General features: G+C 46.7%; 1 protein-coding gene across 1 annotated transcript; it reads left to right on the top strand.

Moving 5' to 3' along the window:
* Positions 1-12: 12 nt before the first annotated feature.
* On the top strand, positions 13-25,690 carry LOC142098325 (keratin, type II cytoskeletal 8-like). The gene is made up of 9 exons (XM_075181076.1): positions 13-469; positions 13,496-13,704; positions 14,858-14,918; positions 15,421-15,516; positions 15,721-15,885; positions 19,022-19,147; positions 19,950-20,170; positions 20,790-20,839; positions 25,257-25,690. Exons 1-9 carry the CDS (start codon positions 182-184, stop codon positions 25,388-25,390), a joined length of 1,350 nt encoding a protein of 449 aa, XP_075037177.1. The 5' UTR covers positions 13-181; the 3' UTR covers positions 25,391-25,690.
* Positions 25,691-26,266: the final 576 nt, after the last annotated feature.

Here is a 26,266-nt window from a genome sequence, read left to right as displayed (position 1 = left end):
TGTTTGCTGACAAGGTGGTGTCACCTGAGATTTGGGCAGGAGCCAGGAACCAGTCCAGCCCCCACAGGAGGAATATTTATTCAAATATTGTGTCAGTAACCGAGAAGGAAAAGCTACCAGGTGTCATATGAGTCTGGCTGCTCAAAGTCACATTCCCAGCGTCCTGTAGCCGCAGAGAGCCATGAGTCTGTACAACAACCGCTATGCCACCAGCAGAGGCTTCAGCAGCAGGTCCCAGGGCTCGCTCCTTGGAAGACCCACTATGGTGCGGGCCAGCATGGGCTACCAGCCTGGATTACAGAGAGCCATCAGCGGCCTGAACCTGTCCCGCGTTACACCTGGATCCAGCACTTTCCTGCTCTCCTCCCTTCCCAACCTGGAGGTGAATCCCAAACTGCACCAACTGCGGACCCAGGAGAAGGAGCAGATCAAAGGGCTCAACAATCAGTTTGTCAACTTCATAGACAAGGTAACAATGATCACCTTCAGTGCCCGACAGACCCTTCCCATGCCCAAACTCAAACAGAAGAATTTGAGCAAGTTCTATTCTCTAAGTCAGTGACAGGAAACAGGCAGCCCCCCCAGGGCCATCACCTGCAGCCCCTCGCGCATTCACCTGCAGCCCCCATGAGCCTTCACCTGCAGCCCCCCAGGGCCATCACCTGCAGCCCCTCGCGCATTCACCTGCAGCCCCTCGAGTCTTCATCTACAGCCCCCACAAGCCTTCACCTACAGCCCCTCGAGTCTTCACCTACAGCCCCCACAAGCCTTCACCTACAGCCCCCACGAGCCATCACCTGCAGCCCCCCGAGCCTTCACCTGCAGCTCCCTGAGCCTTCACCTGCAGCCCCTCGAGTCTTCACCTACAGCCCCCACAAGCCTTCACCTACAGCCCCCACGAGCCATCACCTGCAGCCCCCCGAGCCTTCACCTGCAGCTCCCTGAGTCTTCACCTGCAACCCCCCCGAGCCTTCACCTGCAGCCCCTCGAGTCTTCACCTACAGCCCCCACAAGCCTTCACCTACAGCCGCTCGAGTCTTCACCTACAGCCCCCACAAGCCTTCACCTACAGCCCCCACGAGCCATCACCTACAGCCCCCCGAGCCTTCACCTGCAGCTCCCTGAGCCTTCACCTGCAGCCCTCCGAGCCTTCACCTGCAGCCCTCATGAGCCTTCACCTGCAGACCCCACGAGCCTTCACATACAGTCCCCCGAGCCTTCACCTGCAGCCCCTCGAGTCTTCACCTACAGCCCCCACAAGCCTTCACCTACAGCCCCCACGAGCCATCACCTGCAGCCCCCCGAGCCTTCACCTGCAGCTCCCTGAGCCTTCACCTGCAACCCCCCCGAGCCTTCACCTGCAGCCCCTCGAGTCTTCACCTACAGCCCCCACAAGCCTTCACCTACAGCCGCTCGAGTCTTCACCTACAGCCCCCACGAGCCATCACCTACAGCCCCCCGAGCCTTCACCTGCAGCTCCCTGAGCCTTCACCTGCAGCCCCCTGAGTCTTCACCTGCAGTCCCCCTGAGTCTTCACCTGCAGTCCCCCCTGACCCTTCACCTGCAGTCCCCTGAGCCTTCACCTGCAGTCCCCCCCCTGAGCCTTCACCTGCAGCCCCCCGAGCCTTCACCTACAGCCCCCACGAGCCATCACCTACAGCCCCCCGAGCCTTCACCTGCAGCTCCCTGAGCCTTCACCTGCAGCCCTCTGAGTCTTCACCTGCAGTCCCCCTGAGTCTTCACCTGCAGTCCCCCCTGACCCTTCACCTGCAGTCCCCTGAGCCTTCACCTGCAGTCCCCCCCCTGAGCCTTCACCTGCAGCCCCCCGAGCCTTCACCTGCAGCCCCCCGAGCCTTCCTGCTTTATTGTCAGATATGTTGTATCTTAGGTTATAGCTTGTAACACTTGTGCTGCCTGCGGATAGGTTATTACAGATATGTGTCTCTTTCTTTGATCAAATGCATTGTTTTGAGTTACTACTGAGATGTAGGTTGTTATACTCCAATGGGGCAGGGACTGATGTGAGTTCTCTGTACAGCGCTGCAGAATTGGTGGCGCTATACAAATAGAGGACAATGAAGATAACTACATATGTTATAAGATGAATTCTAGAGCCGCTAGCAGAGAGATAATGATTTGCTCAGTGTTACAATTATATTTGGTGTTTCCAGGTTACTAACTAGTCTCAGAGCTACAGCTGCAGAATGCAGCATCTACTGGTTTCAATTTTGGAAAAATATTGCAGAATATTATGAAACTTCACCTGCAGCCCCTCGAGCCTTCACCTATCCTATAGATTGTAAGCTTGCAAGCAGGGTTCTCTTACCTCTCTGTCTGTATGTATTACCCAGTATTGTTTTATTAATGTTTGTTCCCAATTGTAAAGCGCTACGGAATTTGCTCACGATATATAAATAAATGTTGATGATGATGAAACTTTGTGACACTATCAGGAATCCTTCAGAGAAGAGAACCTCAAACTAAATACAGACAACACATATTATAACCCTAAATTGTTGGGATTTACTAACATTAAGAGAAATGATCAAAACTCCAGAATATTTAATGTCAGGTTTTGTGACCGTTGAAGTGCAACGTACGAGGTATAATATATATACTTAGGGAGCGCGGAAGATCCGAAATGCAGCAATCACTAGTTATGCGGGAATGTGATTGGTTCATACAGATGGACCTTAGGAGACCTATAGAAATAAAATAAAGGATATTTTTTATACTTGCACTTTATTATTTTAATTTGCTTTAAAAATTAATTAAATTGAAGGACAATACAGTCTTGATGTTCCCCTACTCTTATGCCGTATATAAGACATAATTAAGGCTCCAATGATCAGTAATTTAGGATACAAAAGGAACGTTGTAGAAATCTGCATGGATCACTTGCCGTGACGTAGGCATGTAATTGGTGCAGTTATGTTAACGTGTTATATGCCGTGTGCCGCACATTCGCTGACATTCACATATCGACCTTCTAAGCACTAGGCAGCCCATTACTTCCCTCCCCTGAAAAGACCGATATAGAATGTGCAGGGAGATTTAGAGTTAGGAAGGGGGCGTGTCTTAGCTCGACTCTAAGTTGCAGTGTACCTATAAAGCTGCCCGTCAATTGTGTGCTACTTGCAGAAGCAGCCAGTGTTTCCCCTGCATGCAAACAAATGATTGCATTTGTCCCTCCCCCCACAATCACAACCCACCATCTTATCCAGGTGCAATTTTGCACCCAGTAGTTGGGTTTGCTCATACTTCTAAATGTGTCCCACTTTGTGTATTTTTTTCACAAGTGCTATATGTGCATCCTCACCATACTTATCGGCTGAACTGTGAGAGCAGAGGGGAGCAGAGGACTCCCAGACCATAAAGCAGTTGCGTCATTTTGCCGTGTGGGTCGGAGCCACAATACAGCAAATTGTGGAGAATCACATCATAGAGGCCCCCATTTCTCTCACTTCACTAGGAAGAATGGCCTGCTCTCCCGGGAGTCTGGGAGACCTACCTGGAATTCAAGAGTCTCCCGGACATTCGTGAGAGGACCCCGTTGGTCTCCCCTATCGGCAGCATTGACACATCCAATGTAAATGGGTTATAATAGTAAATAGTTGACCAGCAGTGCCGTTATGCAGTGCGGTCACATGACACAGGGTTCCCAGGCCGGGGAAGTCCTATTAACAACACTACGTAATAGGTTTCCTCTTTTGATGAGGGAAGGGACACTACACTTCCTCATTCAGTAACTGGGGGGTGCACAGCGAGCAGATGCCAACAGCTAAATAAAGATTAGGATTAACTATCTCACTGTCTATCATAGAGGCTGATGCAGTCTGATACAACAATCAGTGAAACTTTCCCCTCATGTGCAAATACCGCACGTTTACACCCAAAGTTACACTTACGGCACCGGAAGTTTCATCCATCTCAGTGGATGCGGCAGGTCGCCGAGCGCTATGCAAAAAAAACAAAAAAAACTGGGTTTGGCGAGTTATAGTTGAATCACAAACACCGGTATGTCTTTCCAGTCAATGGCTGTCAGTCCATGCTGGTATATGTAGTTCCACAATACCAAACAATGAAAATAAATGAAAATAAAGGATTCTCTTTCCATCGTAATCAAATGGGAAATTCACCTCTGTAATCCAAAGGGAGAACTCCCTATAAAAGCTGACTCACATACTCGCCACCAACGCCTCTCGCAGACTGGCTACCTGAATTGATGGGGACTGGGGCACCCCTTAGCCACTATCTAGTCCTTGTTTTGCAGGAACAACATATTGAAATTAGCTGACAGTGTTGGACTTTAGGCATATAAATAGGATGTAGACCTCTCAGTTCCAGACCATAGGCAGCTGCCTCTGTTGCCTGCTGACAAAGAATACTTTAGGGTAACCATGTTCCAGGATATGAGAGCATGGACATCTCAATGCACAATCCTCATCATTATCCTCTACAAAATCCTATGTTTACAATTGAAATTTTAATTAAAGTTAAACATTCTTTTCCCAGCCAGGTAAAAGCTTTTTTGGAGAGCTGGGAACACATTGTTGTACCAGCCCGTGTGACACGGTAACCGCAGGAGTCTGATGGGCATAACCCCAAGCTGGGGGTGAATAGAGGATAATGGTGGGAAAATGATTGTAGGAACCAAACAAACACTGGGCATGATCTTGTTTCATTACTGAGTTATTGTGAACAATGTCCTCTGTAAACACGGTCCGATAATCCCAGTGCAGGATCCTCCCTGACTCTCTCAGCTTCCAACTAGTCCTCAGCGCAGGAGACGCCCCTCTGTACACTGTCTGCACCTGTGCGCTAAGTCCTTTATTTTATCTGTAATATTAGTACAGTTGTGTTTATTTGGCCTCCACATGTAGAGACGAACTCTCTGGCTCTGTGCCCTCGATGGCTCTGTGTGAGCCACTAACACTGCTGTAGCTACCATATATTGTGCTGGAGGCTTCTGTTGTGGTCAGAACCATGGTAATTAGGTTGTTTAGTCTGGTGCTTTATCATGTAAAATAAAACAAAATATATCTATATATATATATATCTTTTGTGAACTGAAAAGTAACTTTTTTTTTATTTATTTCATTTTTTTAACTTTACCTGCGAGAGCCAAATCAAGGCATTGTCCTAGGTGTGTTAGAATATTGGCCCTAGAAATAGTAACTTTCTGGGCCCCAAACTGATATTTACTCTGCCATTGCTAATCATCCGCAGTGTACAGATCAGCAGGATATTATGTCATTATTGGGGTATTGTGAGCAATGTCCTCGCAGTCTGGTCAATTCCCAGGACAGGACTCATACACTGGGGCAGTTTTTCTCGGTGTAAGGGCTCGTACACACGGGTGCCTTTTCCGACGGTGATATGCTTTGCCCCAAGGCCACTGTCCCACCCACATCACAAAGAAGTGGGAATATGGGAGGATGTCTCGCTCTCCCGGGGGTATAGGGAGTACGCTCAAACAGTGGCTTTGGGCTTCGTCGTTAATAGCATTTTCCTCGTCACCACCATCTATTTATATATCGCCACCAATCACACATCGCTGTACAGAGAATATTTGTCATTCACGTCAGTCCCTGCCCCATTGGAGCTTACAGTCTAAATTCCGTAACACACACACAGACAGACACAAACACACTATGGTTAATTTTGTCAGCAGCCAATTAACCTACTAGTATGTTTTTGGAGTGTGGGAGGAAACCGGAGCACCCGGAGGAAACCCATGCAAACACGGGGAGAACATGCAAACTCCACACAGATAAGGCCATGGTCGGGAATCATAGAGTTCTTTAAAAAAGCTGAGGATGTTTCAGGGGAGTGCAGTTTAAACTGCGCTGGTTCTCAGCTTCATCTAACGGGGGCTTTCATGGAACTCCTGATATTTGCTATCCGTTCAGTGCATGTTTGCTTAAAACATCAATAGACTGTCCTAGACATTTGAAGAACTCCTACAGCACCATCTAGTGGACAAGTATCATATTAAACTTGTGAAAGAAAATTCATCTCAATTGTTTTTTTTGAACATTTTTGGCAAAAAATAACGGTGTAATTTTTTGTTTTTCCCTTCGTCTTTGACCATCATCGGTCCAAACGTGGTCTGAGTCCAGGGTTATGTTGGAGTTTTCCACCATTTGTGTATTTCCATTTTCTTGGGGGGAGGGATCAGCAGCATTAACGAACCAACATCTTTGTACAAAAAAAAGTTATTTTATTGAACCCATCATTTAAGATTTTCATAAAATGAGAAATTAGTTGTGGGTGGGATTTGGGAAAAACAGCCCAATACAATAGGGACAAAATAGGGACTAACACATATCTACTGCACTGATGTAAAAACACTGAGATACCTGTTAGATGAATAGTTTCAATATGTATAATTGACTATAGTGCTGAAAGTTAAGTCAAAAAGAAAATCTTACATGGTGATTTCTTGAAATAATTATTTTAATTAGTCCTACACCTTTTATAGTAAAATATCTAGAAATAATATTGTGATTTAAAACAAAGTACTTGCACCATTCTTGTAGTTTCTTCACGTATCAGAAAATGACTTTTCTGCTGATTAGATTGTCCTTGAACTGGTTCTTCAAAGTGTTTATATAACTGCCAAATATCAAACATACAGGAGAGATTAATCATAGCTTAGAATACATTTCTCCTGTATTCACAAAAACCAGCTCAGCACAGATTATAGTAGAACACAGATCACCATAAATATTACAATATAAAAAAAAGATGAACGATAATGTAACGCCCCCTGCGGGGAAAAGACAGGGACAGACGCACACAAAAGAATTTACCTTGTAAACGATGGTCACCTCCAGTCCGCTTCCACTTTCCCGGCTGCGATCCTATCCCAGCAGATCCGCAGCCGCAGTCACCTCCAATCACGTCCCTCTGAGATAGAGACAGAGATTACGGCCGTGCCTACCAGGTAAGGGCTGTCCGAGACTACGGCAAAGGACAAGGACACGGTCAGTCCAAGCTCCTTGCCGCCTCCTCACTTTGTTCTTGCCAAGACGCGGGGGACTACAGGCACTGAAGGCCAAGACTAATCCGAGGACTAATCCCGCCTCAAGTGCCTCACACACCTGCCGGTGAGGGCCTAACCGAAAGGAGGAATCGAGCGTGATACTCACCGGGACACTCCCACTTCCGATCCGGTTCTCCTGCACCTTCCCGACTCCTGCGGATGACAAGACACACAGCCTCCCTCTACGCTCTCCGTGAACTAAGATGGCACCCACAAACTGGACTAACTACAACGGCGACCCGACCCTAACAACGTTCTAATGGTCGGCAACGCAACTAAGTCAAACACTAGGACTAACTAAAGGTGGTGCACTAACGGAACTACTAGTTACACGCTACGGGGAACACCAGCCGGTGTTCACAGCCTAAACCGGAGGGCGGTTCCTAACCCCCTCACCCAGGTCTTACCAAGAAGCTGCCTTCTTGCTATGGAGTCACACACAGGCCCTAAGTACGGGTTCTTTAAGCCCGGCTGAGGCTTAGTAAAACAGCACACTAACCCGCGGGCCGACTGCCGCACAGAATAGCCGATCGAACTGAACCGCCCGACTGCCTGTACTCGGGTATCTCACACGTGTCCCTACGTCCGGAACCACAGGTCCACCTGCACGGAACCGGCCTTGAGGACCCTTGATCAGAACCACGGCCGCCCCTGGAACTGCCTCAAGGTGTGCTGTACTGCCACCAACTCACTCAGCCACCCCCCCTCTGGGTACCAGTGTGACCCCGGGGACCTAAGGGACAGGAAAACTACATGTGTTCTCCCCTGACTATGTGTATGCTGGTACTTACACTTGTCCCCCACAGCACGGGTTACCACAGGAAAACCACAGGAAACAAGAGCCTACCTTTAATGGGGGCCTGACGTCTTGCCCCTGGACACAGCTAGAAAGCACACCAAAATACTGTAATGTAAACTACACTCGCCACACAGACAGAATAAATACAGTCTACAGTACTTTGCCGCTACTTACCCGAACACACCGCTGCTAGCCAACCAGCAGGTTGCTACAGCACCACGGGAGCCTACGCTCGACCGTACCTCCTAACCACGTGTGCTCACCTCACACAGGACCGCGCCTACTCTCACGAGGCTCCCACGCCTCTACCTCACACCACCAGGGCCTTATGCCCTATACACCATGGGTCTCTGCCCAGCTACACGCAGAGCCTTCTGCTCTGACTAATGGGCCTCAGCCCCCTCTCTAACTCAGGGCTCTGAGCCCACTTACTAGGGCCTTGTGCCCTACTACCTAGGGGTCCTAGCCCCTGCCTAAGGCCTGTGGCCTTCCTAACTAACTGAGGGCCTTGTGCCCTTAATAGCAGATGGGCTACCAGCCCCTAACCAGGCCCTCTGGCCTTCCTATGGCCTCTAGGCCCCTAACTACCTAAGGGCCTTGTGCCCTTGTACACCTGGGGCTCTGAGTCCCCCTCTCTAACTAACAGGGGCTTGTCCCCTTTATATAGATACTAATGGCCTACTGGCCCACTACCACGTTGGGGCCTAGTGCCCAGGTCCCTGGGCCTTGTGCCCCTAATTTACAGTGCCAACGGGCCTTGTGCCCGGCTGTGCCCACGGGCCTAGTGCCCGACGTTATTGTTGAGTCTACTTACCTGCTCTGCGCAGGATACTCAACTTGACACGCCGTCTTCTGTTTCTTCCTCCGGGTCTTCCAGACCCTCCAGCCGGCGGCGCCTCTTCTCCGCTTCGGCGCTGGGTCTCCAGTTGCAGCTGGGGCGGGGGCGCTCTCAGCCCTGACAAGGGCTCCCCGCCGGCGATCTCCGCTCCGGCGGCTTGCTAGGAGTCTTCTGGCGGCAGGGTAGCTCACGGCCCTTACAAGGGCCCCCTGCCGCCGCTGCTGCTGGCTCTCTTGATGGACGTCTTGAAGAGACGTCCTCTCTCTTCTCCGCCGACGGACTTCTGGCAAAATGGCGCCACCCGGCGACTTATATAGTCGCCGGCGTGACGTCATCAGCCGGCGCGAGCGTTGATTGGCTCGCGTCGGCGCCAATCTTTTGAATGGCCGGGCGCGAGCCGCGATTGGCTCGCGCATCCGGCCGCTGATTGGCCAGCGGGGAAAGATGAGCCCTGATTGGCTCATCCTTCCCCCGCGCACAGGACCTGCAAGAAAGAAGTTATACTCACCGCCGCTGGATCGATGGACGGGTGAGTACTTCTCCTCTTCTGTCTTCACCCACTTGCAGGGCTCAGCTACCGGTGGACTCTTCATCCCCTTCCCGGGCACCAGGCGCATCTTCAGCCCCTCCAGGGGCATAGCGATGGCGGGCACCTTCGCCCGCTTCTCGGGCACCATCTCCACATTTCCGCCACCTTTTTCCATTGTGGTCCCCACAATCGACGTCTTCTCCTCTACGTCCACCTCCAAGGGTCGCTTACCGGCATCCCTGACTTGCGTCCACCGGGTCCTTCGCGGTAAAGCCCTCTCGCGCAGGATCCACACCATCCTGGCAACTTCCTCGCCCGAAGTCGGTATCCAGGGAGTCTCTTCCTCGGCGCATGCCGGAACCTCCCATACGTCCGATACCTCCTCGGTTGTGCGGGAAGCTTCTTCAGAAGGTGACAACATCCACCACTCTCCAGCTGCGCTCTCTAAAGTACAGTCTTCTCCAGGCAGTACTTCTTCAGCAGCTCTCTCTTCCGGGGTACTGATGGCTTCCATCCTCTCAGGTACCACCGGGCAGACATCTTCACATGTCTCCGGACACAACGTTGCCCCGTGGAGGGTCTGCTCAGTTCTCCCTTCGTCTTCAGGGACCAACTCTTCCACAGCCACGGACAAGTCGTCTGACGTATCCGACGTCTCCAATACCCCAGCTCCAACATCCGGCTGTCGTGGGTATTCTTGTCGCGAATCTTGCTTGGACGGGACGATCACCTGCGATCCAACAGTCAGCAGGCTCTGCCGATCCTTCCCTCCAGATTCCGACTTCTCTTGAGACCATGGATGGAAGGCTTCCTCGTCCTTCCACTCGAAGACTTCTACGTCTTCCCATTCATCGGAGACTTCTTCGTCCTCCCATTCATCAAAGAGCTCCTCGGCAACTGGGCACTGGTATGCGAAGTGTCCAGGCAACCCACACTTCCAGCACAGCATTTCTTCCACCGGTTGCCGTTTAGTACCTTTGCTCTTCTTCTTCCTTGTCTCACAACGTTCCAGGATTTGCTTCGTGAACGCTGCCACTTCGTCACGAGAGATGACACAGCTGTATCCCTCGTACAGCGGAATGATCCCCCGATGAGCCATCGTTGATCCTGCCGACTACGCCAAAATGTAACGCCCCCTGCGGGGAAAAGACAGGGACAGACGCACACAAAAGAATTTACCTTGTAAACGATGGTCACCTCCAGTCCGCTTCCACTTTCCCGGCTGCGATCCTATCCCAGCAGATCCGCAGCCGCAGTCACCTCCAATCACGTCCCTCTGAGATAGAGACAGAGATTACGGCCGTGCCTACCAGGTAAGGGCTGTCTGAGACTACGGCAAAGGACAAGGACACGGTCAGTCCAAGCTCCTTGCCGCCTCCTCACTTTGTTCTTGCCAAGACGCGGGGGACTACAGGCACTGAAGGCCAAGACTAATCCGAGGACTAATCCCGCCTCAAGTGCCTCACACACCTGCCGGTGAGGGCCTAACCGAAAGGAGGAATCGAGCGTGATACTCACCGGGACACTCCCACTTCCGATCCGGTTCTCCTGCACCTTCCCGACTCCTGCGGATGACAAGACACACAGCCTCCCTCTACGCTCTCCGTGAACTAAGATGGCACCCACAAACTGGACTAACTACAACGGCGACCCGACCCTAACAACGTTCTAATGGTCGGCAACGCAACTAAGTCAAACACTAGGACTAACTAAAGGTGGTGCACTAACGGAACTACTAGTTACACGCTACGGGGAACACCAGCCGGTGTTCACAGCCTAAACCGGAGGGCGGTTCCTAACCCCCTCACCCAGGTCTTACCAAGAAGCTGCCTTCTTGCTATGGAGTCACACACAGGCCCTAAGTACGGGTTCTTTAAGCCCGGCTGAGGCTTAGTAAAACAGCACACTAACCCGCGGGCCGACTGCCGCACGGAATAGCCGATCGAACTGAACCGCCCGACTGCCTGTACTCGGGTATCTCACACGTGTCCCTACGTCCGGAACCACAGGTCCACCTGCACGGAACCGGCCTTGAGGACCCTTGATCAGAACCACGGCCGCCCCTGGAACTGCCTCAAGGTGTGCTGTACTGCCACCAACTCACTCAGCCACCCCCCCTCTGGGTACCAGTGTGACCCCGGGGACCTAAGGGACAGGAAAACTACATGTGTTCTCCCCTGACTATGTGTATGCTGGTACTTACACTTGTCCCCCACAGCACGGGTTACCACAGGAAAACCACAGGAAACAAGAGCCTACCTTTAATGGGGGCCTGACGTCTTGCCCCTGGACACAGCTAGAAAGCACACCAAAATACTGTAATGTAAACTACACTCGCCACACAGACAGAATAAATACAGTCTACAGTACTTTGCCGCTACTTACCCGAACACACCGCTGCTAGCCAACCAGCAGGTTGCTACAGCACCACGGGAGCCTACGCTCGACCGTACCTCCTAACCACGTGTGCTCACCTCACACAGGACCGCGCCTACTCTCACGAGGCTCCCACGCCTCTACCTCACACCACCAGGGCCTTATGCCCTATACACCATGGGTCTCTGCCCAGCTACACGCAGAGCCTTCTGCTCTGACTAATGGGCCTCAGCCCCCTCTCTAACTCAGGGCTCTGAGCCCACTTACTAGGGCCTTGTGCCCTACTACCTAGGGGTCCTAGCCCCTGCCTAAGGCCTGTGGCCTTCCTAACTAACTGAGGGCCTTGTGCCCTTAATAGCAGATGGGCTACCAGCCCCTAACCAGGCCCTCTGGCCTTCCTATGGCCTCTAGGCCCCTAACTACCTAAGGGCCTTGTGCCCTTGTACACCTGGGGCTCTGAGTCCCCCTCTCTAACTAACAGGGGCTTGTCCCCTTTATATAGATACTAATGGCCTACTGGCCCACTACCACGTTGGGGCCTAGTGCCCAGGTCCCTGGGCCTTGTGCCCCTAATTTACAGTGCCAACGGGCCTTGTGCCCGGCTGTGCCCACGGGCCTAGTGCCCGACGTTATTGTTGAGTCTACTTACCTGCTCTGCGCAGGATACTCAACTTGACACGCCGTCTTCTGTTTCTTCCTCCGGGTCTTCCAGACCCTCCAGCCGGCGGCGCCTCTTCTCCGCTTCGGCGCTGGGTCTCCAGTTGCAGCTGGGGCGGGGGCGCTCTCAGCCCTGACAAGGGCTCCCCGCCGGCGATCTCCGCTCCGGCGGCTTGCTAGGAGTCTTCTGGCGGCAGGGTAGCTCACGGCCCTTACAAGGGCCCCCTGCCGCCGCTGCTGCTGGCTCTCTTGATGGACGTCTTGAAGAGACGTCCTCTCTCTTCTCCGCCGACGGACTTCTGGCAAAATGGCGCCACCCGGCGACTTATATAGTCGCCGGCGTGACGTCATCAGCCGGCGCGAGCGTTGATTGGCTCGCGTCGGCGCCAATCTTTTGAATGGCCGGGCGCGAGCCGCGATTGGCTCGCGCATCCGGCCGCTGATTGGCCAGCGGGGAAAGATGAGCCCTGATTGGCTCATCCTTCCCCCGCGCACAGGACCTGCAAGAAAGAAGTTATACTCACCGCCGCTGGATCGATGGACGGGTGAGTACTTCTCCTCTTCTGTCTTCACCCACTTGCAGGGCTCAGCTACCGGTGGACTCTTCATCCCCTTCCCGGGCACCAGGCGCATCTTCAGCCCCTCCAGGGGCATAGCGATGGCGGGCACCTTCGCCCGCTTCTCGGGCACCATCTCCACAATAATACAGGGAATTCTATAAAAGCGGATGTGGAGGACGACTGTCATTGGAATTCAATTAAATAAGCTCCACGTTTTATAAATAATATCATCAGTTTATCCTCCAGTTTACCACCACGTTTAGTTATAAAATACAGGTGTAAGTATTGGTATTTTTAATAGGATATGAAATTAAATTATGTCCATTTAATAAAAAATAAATAAATCTTACTTCACGTTTACAAAAATCCTCCAAAAGACTCGGCCATGTCTGGAAAATATACAAGTTGTGTTTTATATAACGGTATAATACTACTAGATTAGAGCAGGCTTTGGCAACCTGTGGTTCTGCATCTGTTGTGGAACTACAAGTCGCAGCAGGCACTGCCAGCTCTACCACTAAAATAGAGAGAAGCTTGTTTAATTTTGCATAAGAAAAGTGCATAACACTTTTGGTATCCGACCTTTCCAGATACAAAATTTCCAACCAAAAGTCACTGTAAATTGCCAAGAAAGCCGGAGATTTACATGATTACGAGATGATACAATAACGTATTTGGTCGTTGACAGGTCAGGGACTTGGAGAGACAGAATAAGATCCTGAAGACCCAGCTGCATCTGCTGAAGGAGAAAGACAGCTACAAGTCTAACATCGACCAGATCACACTGGCGTCCGGCAATCACCTGCGGCAACAGATCGATGGATTGCTGCACGAGAAGGACAAGCTACAATCTGAGCTACACAACATGCAATCCGTGGTGGAGGAGCTCAAGAGCCGGTACCTGCAGCGACATCTATGTGCACTGTCCTAACTAGACACGTTGTATGCAAAAGAGAAGCATGATAAATAAAAGGGTCATGTAAACATTTAAATATCAAAACCATCCCAGGGAAAGTAAACTGAAGAATAATACAAAACAAATAAAAATACAAACATAAGCAAAAAATAAAGAAAACAGTCCTTTGGCCATTAAGGAGAGCAAAGCATAAAAAAGGAGTAACTTTGCATCTAGGCAAAACCATGTTGCATTGGAGGGGGAGGTACATTTAAAATGTGATGGCAGAGTTATAGTTGGGGTATGGCATGTTCTAGATCAACTTAAAATTTCAGTGTACAAATAAAGCTATCAAGTATTTGTGTGCTACATGAAAAACAGCCAATATTTTCCTTACGTGCAAATTGGGAAACTTATTTGCACCCCTTACATTGTAACATGGTTTATCCAGGTTGAAATTTACTCCGTTTTTTAGCTTTACTTTCCTTAATGAATCAGGTCCATAGATAACTATTCATTACTATGAGCAGACTAGATGTAGATGTCACTGATTTTACATTTAAAACAGGAGCAGGTAAAATCACTATTTGTTATTATTAATAATAATAATAATAATAATAATAATAATAATATAATTAATATATCAGCATAGGTAGGAGCTTCTCAATTGTATCTGTCATTTTTCATTATTCTAAGCAAGCGGAGTGTCATACTTGTTGACTTGCTCTACAGAAATGCACTGTGGTAATTGGTGAATTCAAAATTAGGGGCAGGACCAGTGATGTCTCCGTAACTGACAGAAATTTCAGCTTTTTGACCTGTATCATTTCCCAGTGGGACAATGTTCTAAATATGTGAGATATGGTTTCTGGAGGCTATAATGCCCTTTGTGTGAGAGGAGGGGGTGTTACTGCTATATTACAATATACTTTTTAACATTGTGGCAGCAGGAAGTCAGACAGGGACTAAAACTATTATACCTCTGTGCCTATAGAACTATCATTATAAGATGATTAGGGACGGGCTGTGTGATACGATGATTAGGATGTAAGATGTTCTGCAGAATGTATTTAATCCTATTTTTTATCTGGGAAACTATCCATCTAAAACGTGAATTATTTCTTGCGTACATTTCTTCCTGGTTTGTCCCTGCAGATACGAGGACGAAATTAACCGGCGGAATCAGTTAGAAAATGATTTTGTGCTGACAAAGAAGGTACCGTACGCCAGATACATAGTACAGGGGGGGGGGGGGGGGGCAGTGTTCTCAAACTAAAATCCGCTGGTATCTCTGTCATTCAGTGGCTAAAAGGACATCCTGGGATCTGTAGTTGTATTGTAGTATGTCCAATATCTAAAGTGTCATGGATAACACCATATTTTTTTGTCATTCATTTATCTGAATAAAAAGTTGGGGGGCAGTTGGCGAAAATTTTACCAAACCCTTAATAGTCCTGAGCACTTAATGGATCCCATCACAAAGAGCCGTACTGTTGAATAAGCCCCTAGATTTATATTCCATCCTTGGAGACAGCCATTTTGTGAAAGCTTTCTACAAATTCAATGGAGACCAGTGACATGACTGAGGCGGTTTTTACTGTGTGTGGATGACAGATGAACTGTAATGGCGCCCTGGCTTTAATGACATAATGATCAGAGAATATTTGCACACAGTCTGGCATTGTTCTGACCTGTCCCTACATTTATGTCCCTGGCAGGACCTGGACGATACCTACCTCCATAAAGTGGACAATGAATCCAAGCTGGAGAGCCTGACTGATGAGATAGAGTACCTGAAGCAGCTCTATAAGGAGGTAACGCCACACAAGTAATTATATATATAATATATAACAGTATAACGGACTCCGAGGGGCCTGAATGCCCTGTATTTGGGCCCTGTTAGGCTCATGGCCAAATAGAATCCATCCAATTTTGATCTGGTTTCAGCGATATCGAACAATTTTCCGCAGCGTTATCTCTGTGTCCCCCGTTATAGTTACATGTTGTCCTCTCTCTAGGAAATAAACGAGCTGCAGTCTCAGGTGCAAAACGACAAGGTGACCGTAGAACTGGACAACAACCGAGATTTGGAAATGAAGCATGTCATGGACGAGGTCAGGGCGCAGTACCAGAGTATGGCGGATAAAAGTCGCCAGGAGGCGGAGAGGTGGTATAGGAGCAAGGTATGCGCCAAGTTTCCTAATACCTGATCCTTATCTGTTACTAGACATCAGAGAACGATAAGGGACCGTGTGACAATTTTCATGGTGTAGAGCAATGGTTCAGAACCCGAGTAATATTTTTAGAGCCAATTGGAACTGTGGGGAAGCATGTGATCTTTTGGGTTGGATATAAAATGTTGACAGTCATACAAACAGTCAATACATTCAAAATGTCAACATGTAAAATGTGTACAGGGTTGAAATGTCGACATAAATGAACAAATGTAAACAATAAAAACTGCAATAGATGTACAAAAAAAATGGTGTGCACCCCCCCAAACAGCATTACTAAACCTAGTACAGTAAGCGTGGGGTCCCCCCGATTTTACTATTATCAGCAGTCGTTATATATATGTTATAGCCCTAGCCCCATCCTGGGCTAGTGGCACTATACGTGGGGTCCCTCTGTCATAATGACAACCAGCCCCAGGCTGATCAGCACAGGGCTCGATTCCCTAGAGAGATGCGGACCCTCCCCCCTAGGCAGGGCCTGATCAACCACTAGGCTGACCAGGCTGCAGCCTGGGGCGCTGGGTCCCGGGGGGCGCTGCACTGTGGGTATTTATTTTTTTTAAAAAAAAAAATTTTTTTTTTTTTTTTTAATTTTTTTTTTTTTTTTTTACATTTTTTTTTTCATTCATTTTTTTTTCCGGGGTGGGGGAGGGGGGGGGGTCGCCGCGGGGGGGTGGAGGGCTTGACGATCAAAAGCATTGGTGGTCAGTGGTTAGCAACATACAGCCAATCGCCAGGCTGCCTGTTGCTGTGCAGCAGACAGGAAGCAGGACGTCTTCACTTCCTATCTGCTGATCTGAGGAGAGGAGCGACGCTGGCACAACTACAGGTAAGTGAAGGGGGGAACTGCCCTGCATATCTATAGGGAGGGGGGGGGAACTGCCCTGCATATCTATAGGGAGGGGGGGGGAACTGCCCTGCATATCTATAGGGAGGGGGGAACTGCCCTGCATATCTATAGGGAGGGGGAGAACTGCCCTGCATATCTATAGGGAGGGGGAACTGCCCTGCATATCTATAGGAGGGGGGGGGGAACTACCCTGCATATCTATAGGGAGGGGGGGAACTACCCTGCATATCTATAGGGAGGGGGGGACTACCCTGCATATCTATAGGGAGGGAGAGGGGGGACTGTCATGCATATGTATAGGGAGGGAGAGGGGGACTGTCATACAAATCTATAGGGTGGGAGGGGGGGGGCTGCCATGAAAATCTATAGGGAGGTAGAGAGGTTGATATGTATGAAGGAGGGGGGCTGATATATGTGACTGGGGGAGTTTTGATGTGACGGGGGGGGATAGCTAGCTAGCAGAGTGGAGGTAAGGAAAATAGCTGCAAGGGGGATGGATGCAGGGTGGGAGGTAAAGAAAATGGCTGCAGCAGGGGTTAAGGAAAATGGCTGTGCGGGGGGGTTGTGGTTAAGGAAAATGGCTGCAGGGGCTTTTTAAAAAATAGAGCAGCTTTGGGGGGCAGAATCTCATGATTGTGTGGTGGTCACATGGGTGGTCTCAGCAATCACTAGAATACTAAATATTAGTGAGATGGGTCTGGTAGAGGTTTGTATTTGATTGACAACAAATATTCAGATATTGCTTATATATGCCTGTCCAACGGGGTACTTTTAGCTGGCCATAATGGAGTGCTTTGTTTTAACTAAAGGGCCTAATCATTCAGGGTTTGCATTATAATACATTTTTGCATTTTCAAAAAAGGACGCCAACTTTCCAGAAGCCAACGAGAGGATAACAAAGTTGCAAGAGAGAAGAGCAAGGACAGGTAAGAGACAATGGCACAATCTGTCTAAATTTGAATGCTGGAGAATACACCTGAACATTCATATTCAGGAGTGTTCCTATACACCTATATATTCGGAGGAGGGGGGGGCGCTGCGGCCGTATTAGCCTAGGGCGACCAGAACCCTTAATCAGGCCCTGCCCCTAGGTATAAGCAGCCCCGTGTTGATAGCTCTTCCCACACCCCTGGGCAGTGGGTATGGGGTAATAATGATAAATTAAATGTATGAATCCAATTTGTCCCTGGTGCACTACAGGTGCCAGCATGCCCAGGCTGCCATTAAGTGTTTGGGTATGCTGGCACTTGTAGTACTACAACCACCAGCATACTTATGGCTGCCAGGGCATGCTGGCATTTGGTAAAGGAAAAATGTAAATAAAACTCACAGACAAGTGTAAAACTAATTTTATTTGAATATAAAACACCCATACACTGCCCTTATTCACCCTCTTTATTGCTCACCAAATCTAGGCTCTTCATCTGTAATAAATCTAGGGATCCTGGGCTTTGAAAAATAAAAACCCCTAATTTACGATGCATTACAAGCTCCTAAGGGCTTCTGTTGCAAATGAGCTCTTACAGCGGCAATAGTCATATATATAACATGGGGATTTCCTGTGGCTTGAACTCAACACCTGAGTTCAGGTTGTGGGAAATCCCCATGTTATATATATGGCTACTGCCACCACTAAGAGCTCACTTGCAGCGGGAGCTCTTAGGAGCTTGTAATGCATCGCATATGAGGGTTTTTAAATTTTACATTTTTAACTGTGTCAACATTATGAATATGTAGACATTATGAGTGTCGACTTTTTGGAGTAGACATTTTGAATGTTGACATTATGACATTTCAACTACAACCCCCTTTTCCTTTTTAGATATTTTGTTAAAAGAAATAACATTTTAAAATACAGTTTTGTTCTGAATTCTGATGAATGTTTTCAGTGCAGCCATCATAAACTAATTCACTGACAGTAAAATTCAAAAGTTTGTAGAAACTCAGAATTTGTCTAAATTCTTATATTCTCAGTTTACCATAAGATAATGGGTTGGTAGAACCAGGCAGACCCTTCAAAAGTCCTAATATTTGAGGGACAGTCCCTGTTTTTGTAAACAAATGGATTTTTCCTGCATTGTTGGAAATTACAGGAATAAGTCATTTTTTTTTTACTGTTTTTCACTACTGAAATGTATCACAAGGTGTTTGTGGACTGAATAACGTGTTATAGAAATGGCCAAATATTAGAGATATTAGTATATAAACTCTTGTCTGTAACTTCTTGCTTTGCAGATTGATGATATGGTCAACCAGGCAAAACGCACCAATGATGAGTTAAAGGGAATGAAAAATGAGCTGGCGGATTTACACCGGATGATACAACGGGTCAATAGTGACAATGAGGCTCTAAAGAACCAGGTATTCCGCCCCTGTGATTATATGAGCAGAATGTGATATATTATATACATTCGAGGGGCATTGTTTGGAGGAGTTAGGGGTATACTGCACAATACGGGAGTTGTAGGTAAAACATTTTGCTGCCATATTAGGCTATAAGCTACCGTCAAAAATGATTATTGAATATTATGTGCAAAATGTTTTTTTTTATAATGTAATTCTCCAACTAATAATACTGTTACTTTGCTGTTATTGCTATTAATGTTCTTGCTGACTTCTGGTATAAAAATAAGTATTGATTAAAGCCACTTCTAACCTACCTACTTGTGACCTGGGGATTGCAGCTGACTTGTATCAAGTGAGCATGAAAGATAATCCTCTAATCTCACACATCCCCTTTGCTGCGTCTCTCTGGAAATAACCGCTAACCCTTAGATCTACAGAGAGACTAATAACTTTAAATGTTGATTTGCAGCTAGAACACTTCAGTATTACCAATAATAAGATTTGCAAATCATTTTATCGTCAGTGGAGTTATATGAATGTTAAAAATAGTTTAATGAAAACTCACTTTTAATGTGATTGTATATTTTGTTTTGTTTTTTATCTTGATGCGCTTTTGAGGAGTTTATTCGGCGATTAAAACCACGTCACGGTCAACTGCACCCGCAGACTATCAAAATTTACACGTAAATTACTAATAAAGATGGGAGCAAAAACACTAAAAATGATCAAAGCTTCTTAAAGAAATAAACTGCCACACCCAGTTATGTTTGATTTTATGTAATATAATTAAGGGCCACATTGTATAATTACTTCTCAGAGGGGCAACCTGGAGAACGCCATCTCCCACGCGGAGGAGAATGGGGAACAGGCGGTGCAGAGCGGCAAGGCCCACGCACAGGACCTGGAGGAGGCGCTGAGGAAGGCAAAGCAGGACATGGCCGCCAAGGTGCGTGACTACCAGGACCTGATGAACACCAAGCTGGCGCTGGACATTGAGATCGCCACCTACCGGAAACTGCTGGAGGGAGAGGAGAACAGGTGAGAGGACGGCGGGAGATCTGGGAACGGTCACTTGCGCGTGTGAGAAAACGCAAACGCCAGTTTCCTTTCTTTTATTATCTTTTATCACGTCATCCTGCTATTTATGCCCAATCTGCCGCTGCTTAGCCCGTTAGGTGGCCGCAATGACGTTTATTTTATTCCTGAGGCCAGGGGCTGCTGGGCACATGAATGCATTGCTTGCTGAAATCAGCCAAGCCGCAGTCATGCGCTTAAACGCAAAAAATGACATCACTAGTTCCCATATTGGTCTACTCTCCCGGAATGACTGGGAGACTCACGAATATCAGAGAGTCCTGGACTCCCGGTACCGTAAGCCACACTCCCGGATCCCGATTGTCTTCTGAAGTGGGCGGGGCCTTGGTCCCATGTCTCAATGTGAATGGTGTCATCGTAGCCCTTCCCCCGAGCTGCTCAGCGTACTTGTCCCTTGGCTCTCACCCCCAGGATCTCTGAGGGGGATGTCCAAAAAGTAGTCAGGTACGCCGGTTCCTAGGCTGCATGTTAGTCCCGCCCACAATATGGCTGACTCCCCTGCTTAACGGTGTAGTCACCAGTTACGTATCCTCTGTATAATAATATTATTGTTTCTTTTTAGGTTGAGCAATCACGCGCCAAGTTCCCAGCTTAGTGCTATAGACAAGTTGGGTGAGTATTGAATCTCTGCAGTTTGTATACAAAGGTTTGAACCAAATTCAAACTTCTACTTCTTATGTGAATTCATGTCTAGAAATACATATTAAAAATGCAATTGACCTATGAGATGTTTGGCATGTTGTAGGACCTTGTTATCTAACATGATAAAAGACAAAGCTCCCTGCAGTGTTACTGACGGATGTCTGTTCATACAGGAAAAAGTGCTTCCCCCATAACAAATTCCTTATCTTAAATATATAAGAGCCAGAAATATTTGAATAAATATGTAAGTAAAAGTGATGACTATTTTTAGTAAGGCTACGTACAGACTGCCGTTTGCAATGTGTTTGGATCACGTTCAGTAAAATGCGTATAAACCACATATCACTGCTTCTTAACCATATCTCATCATGTTTACAATTAACATACTTACAACACACTGAATAGGAAATATTATTATTATTAACATTTATTTATATAGCGCCGGCATAATCTGTGAAGTTTTACAATTGGGAGCAAACACAGTAATAAAACAATACTGGGTAATACAGACAGAGAGGTAAGAGGGCCCTGCCAAAAGCTTACAATCTATGGGACAATGGGAGTTTAATACATGAGGTAAGTGCTACATATTTGTCCAGCCAGATTACAAAGGTTGTAAAGTATTGAGTGGGCTGTGTGTGTAGCAATGTTGGTCAGAGGGTTGTTGTCTTGTGTTAGCTGTGTAGAGGGTGGTAATAGGGTAACCTGGGGAGGTTAAGATGGTGGTTGAGGAATATCATAAGCTTGCCTGAAGAGGGGGGTTTTCAGAGAACGCTTGAAGGTTTGAAGACCAGAGGAAAGTCTTACTGTGCGCGGGAGGGAATTTCACAAAGTGGGTGCAGCCCGAAAAAAGTCCTATAATCGAGAATGGGAGGATGTGATGAGAGTGGATGAGAGACGCAGATCTTGTGCAGAACGGAGGTGTCGAGTTGGGAGATATTATGAGACAAGTTAGGAGATGTATGTTGGTGCAATTTTGTTGATGGTCCTGTATGTTAGAAGAATTTTATGTGGAATTCGATAAAAAAAAACAGGCAACCAATGTAGAGACTGACAGAGCGGCTCAGCAGTGGAAGAATGGTTTGCAAGGAAAATCAATCTAGCATCTGCAAAATAAATTGTAGGGGTTCAAGTCTGATTTTAGGAAGACCAGTAAGGAGGGAATTACAATAGTCAATGTGGAAGATGATAAGTGCATGAATTAAAGTTTTTGCAGTGTCTTGCGTGTGATATGTGCGTATTCTGGAAATGTTCTTTAGATGTATGTAACATGATTTAGATATAGAGTCGATGTGGGGAACAAGGGACAGTTCCAAGTCAAGGCAATGAGCTTGTAGGTAGGATTTATTCTTGTGTTGTCAACAGATCCTATAGGTAGGTAACTCCTGTTGGATGGTGGATATTACTAGTTCTGTAGATGTATGAAAAACATTGCAGCACAAGTCACATAATAACCTCAAACAGAAAAGAAAGAACATCGCTTTGTTAGGACAACCTCTCATTTACCAACCGTACCTCTGTTCTGCTTCCAAAATCATCAATGTGACCTCAGACTGACTCTTCCTCTCTATGTATTTATGAGTCTTAGTTTCCAGCCTCCGGGTTCTATTGTGTGAAATGCAATTTATTTGTTTTTTTGTCTGTGTAAATTGGTGTATTTCTGTTTGAATAAAAAGGGTGAGGTCCTGTAGCTGGATTTATAGAGGTGTTTACACTGATATTCACAGAAAGGTGCGGAACTACCAATAACCAACCAGCACACAGATCTATTATCCAGAATGCCTGGGATATAGGGTTTTCCGGATAAGGAGATGTTCTGTTATTTGGAGCACAATGCCTAAAATATAGACCTCTTTCTTTCTCAGCACTGCTCCTAACATTTCCCTCCATATTGTATTGTTTAGCAGTGCTCCTCATAGTAACTGTTGGAGGGATCACTTGGTGATCATGTCTGTATATGAAATTTTCTTCCTTATCTGGTTTTCAGAACATTCAGGATCATATCAGGTTTAAGAGATCTCATAAGAGAATTTTGTGCAACTAATTAGCACAGGAACATACAATTATGAGATTAGGACATATATGTAAAATCAGGTTCAGGAATACCGTGGTAGCAGGGGGTGCGGCTGTTATGGGGTCCACAGCTGAGGGGTGTCCCCTCCTTTGACAAGCGCCATTTAGCAGCAGTGGGGTGCAGACAAATTCTCACCTCTTCCAGCTTATTGAAGCTCCCTCTAGTGATCAGACTGTGGCTGCTGACAATCAGAACGAAGGATATGATTGGTTAACAGTGTAGGCTGCTCCCTATTGGTTACTTTATCAGCAACCATGGACTGAACACTAGAGGGAGCTTCAGTAAGCCGTGAGAGGTGAGAAACTGTCTGCTTCATCCACATCTTGTTATGGTGGCCACATATGTCTGTGTATAAGTGGTTTAAAACCTTTTATTATATTGGTTATAAAGTAGATTTAAATTACAATTCACATTTTAAAAGTCCGTATGTGAGGCATCTACACATGTGACAATGATAAGTGGTCATCTGTACTTACTGACAATCTCACTGTCGGCAGTACAGTCATGGCCAAAAGCTTTGAGAATGACACAAGTATTGGTTTTCACACAGTTTGCTGCTTCAGTGTTTTTAGACCTTTATGTCAGATGTTGCTATGGTATACTGAGGTAACATTACAAGCATTTCATAAGTGTCAGAGGCTTTTATTGACAATTACATTAAGTTTATGCAGAGTCAATATTTGCAGTGTTGACCCTTCTTTTTGAAGACCTCTGCCGTTCGCCCTGGCAGCTGTCAATCATCTTCTGGGCCACATACTGACTGATGGTCGCCCATTCTGCCCTAATCAATGGTTGGAGCTTGTCAGAATTTGTGGGTTTTTGTTTGTCCACCCGGCTCTTGAGGATTAACCACAAATTCTCAATGGGATTAAGGTCTGGGGAGTTTCCTGACCATGGACCCAAAATTTTGATGTTTTGATCCCCGAGCCACTTAGTTATCCCTTTTGCTTTATGGCAAGGTGCTCTATCATGCTGGAAATGGCACTGTTCATCACCAAACTGTTCTTGGATGGTTGGGAGAAGTTGCTCTTGGAGGATGTTTTGGTACTATTTTTTATTCATGGCTGTTCTTAGGCAAAATTGGCTGAGCAGCAACCCCACACATGAATGGTCTCGGGATGCTGTACTGTTGGCATGACACAGGACTGATGGTAGCGCTCACCTTTCCTTCTCCGGACAAACTTTTTTTCCAGATGCCCCAAATAATCTGAAAGGGGATTTATCAGAGAAAATGACTTTACCTCAGTCCTCAGCAGTCCCATGAATCAACTTTAGGAGATGGTCCTGGCGCTTGCTGGACATTCTTGGGCGCCCTGAAGCCTTCTTCAAAACTATTGAACTTCTCTCCTTGAAGTTCTTGATGATCTGATAAATGGTTCATTTAGGTGCAATCTTACTAGCAGCAATATCCTTCCCTGTGAAGCCCTTTTTGTGCAAAGCAATGATAACTGCATATGTTTCCTTGCAGATAACCATGGTTTACAGAGGAAGAACAAAGATTTCAAGCACCACCCTCCTTTTAAAGCTACCAGTCAGTTTTCTAACTTAGTCAGCATGACAGAGTGATCTCCAGCTTTGTCCTCGTCAACACTCTCACCTGTGTTAACGAGAGAATCACTGACCTGATATCAGCTGGTCCTTTTGTGGCAGGGCTGAAATGCATTTGGAATGTTGTTTTTGGGATAGAATTCATTGTCATTGCAAAGAGGGACTCTGAAATTAATTGCAATTCATTTGATCACTCTTCATGACATTCTGGAGTATATACAAATTGCTATCATAAAAACTGAGGCAGCAGACTTTGTGAAAATTAATATTTGTGTCATTCTCAAAACTTTTGGCCATGACTGTACTGTACTACAGTACATGAGAAAGTGCTTTGTTTTGAAAAGAAATTGTCTGTAAGTGGCCTTTACTTTAATGGTCCACATCAGTGGCAATAGGTGTGGGACCAATGTTAATAGAAATATGGCAGTGTGCACTGACCTTTGAATGATCTTCTGACACTGAAAAAAAAACTGAAGCTTGACGAATACAGATAGAAAACAGATTTTGAGGGTAGGGGATGATAAAAACTAAAAAAGGTTTATCACACAATCAGAGATACCACTGTGTGTGCGATCAGTTGCGGATTATGATAGGGACATTTTGGGTGATAATAAGACCATTTTCACTGACACTCGGTAATGTAACTATAATATTAACAAGGGATGAAGTGAGGTTGGGACTTTCTGTATGTTCAAATGTGTGTAATCTCCCACCACACTTACTGATTCATTGTGTTACCTGATTCATCCAAACTCTCTTATACAGCCAATTTCTTGAACGCTGATGGGAAATCCTCTGCACGAAAACTCTCCAATCCCAAGAAAGTCGTTCTAGTCAAGACCATAGAGACATCCGATGGAAAACAATTGTCCCAGGCCAGCCACTATTCCCAGGAATGACCCGGATGGTCCCCAGCCGTGTCCAGGAGAGCTGCTCACTGACTGTTAGAGCGCGGTTCACACCGACTCTACACAACACTTATCTGTCTGCTCCATCTTCTCTGTCTCCTTCTAATCTATTACTTCACCCAGCTTTTATCTTCTATCTTATATGCTGCCTGTATTACCTGCAAAGACGAGATGTAAAAGATAATATCACATGGAGCAGAAATGATCTCGCACCTGTGTGTCCATCATGTATCTGGGCTGTATCTCCGCTGATCAGGACAACGTCAATAAACTCTTCACTAAGTTACTAAACCTTCCTGGGTCATATATAGAAAATACCAACCACAGCCTTAACCTTAGAATCCCAACACTTATACTGTCCTAATATTAACCCCACTAATCTGAATTTACCTAGTTAAAGGGCTTGTCCACTTGGGATAACCCCTTCCTGATCCAATATAACCCCCATATAACCCCCATATACAGCAAATACAGGGGTCCCATCGCTATAGAGTCTTCTATGTCGCGAGTGAAGGCGGAGAAATTACAGTATAACATTATAGAATATAAAGTACAAAGCACAATCCTAGGGAGACGTTAAGGCAAAATGTCATCTTCTGTTATAGAATATCACCCCTGTCCTGCTAAAGACTTCACAGTACATAATGCTGGGTGTAACATAATTCAGTCAAACCAAAGTTATGGATCGGAGTTCCCTGTTGTTGGAACTCTTCAACTTTGCTTTGTATATGATTATAAATTTATTTTCCTTGTATATTCCTGGTGTTCATCTCTGCAATGTTGGTGCTTTATAAATAAAGGAAAAGTATTTTATCCAGAAAGGAGCTTCCTTATACCAGGTCCTGGTGCTTTATATCTAAGTCAGTG

The sequence above is a fragment of the Mixophyes fleayi genome, chromosome 7 (assembly GCF_038048845.1).
Source record: "Mixophyes fleayi isolate aMixFle1 chromosome 7, aMixFle1.hap1, whole genome shotgun sequence".
Lineage (NCBI taxonomy): Eukaryota > Metazoa > Chordata > Amphibia > Anura > Limnodynastidae > Mixophyes > Mixophyes fleayi.
Note: the sequence above shows the minus strand (reverse complement) of the source record. Positions and strands in the feature narration are given on the sequence as shown.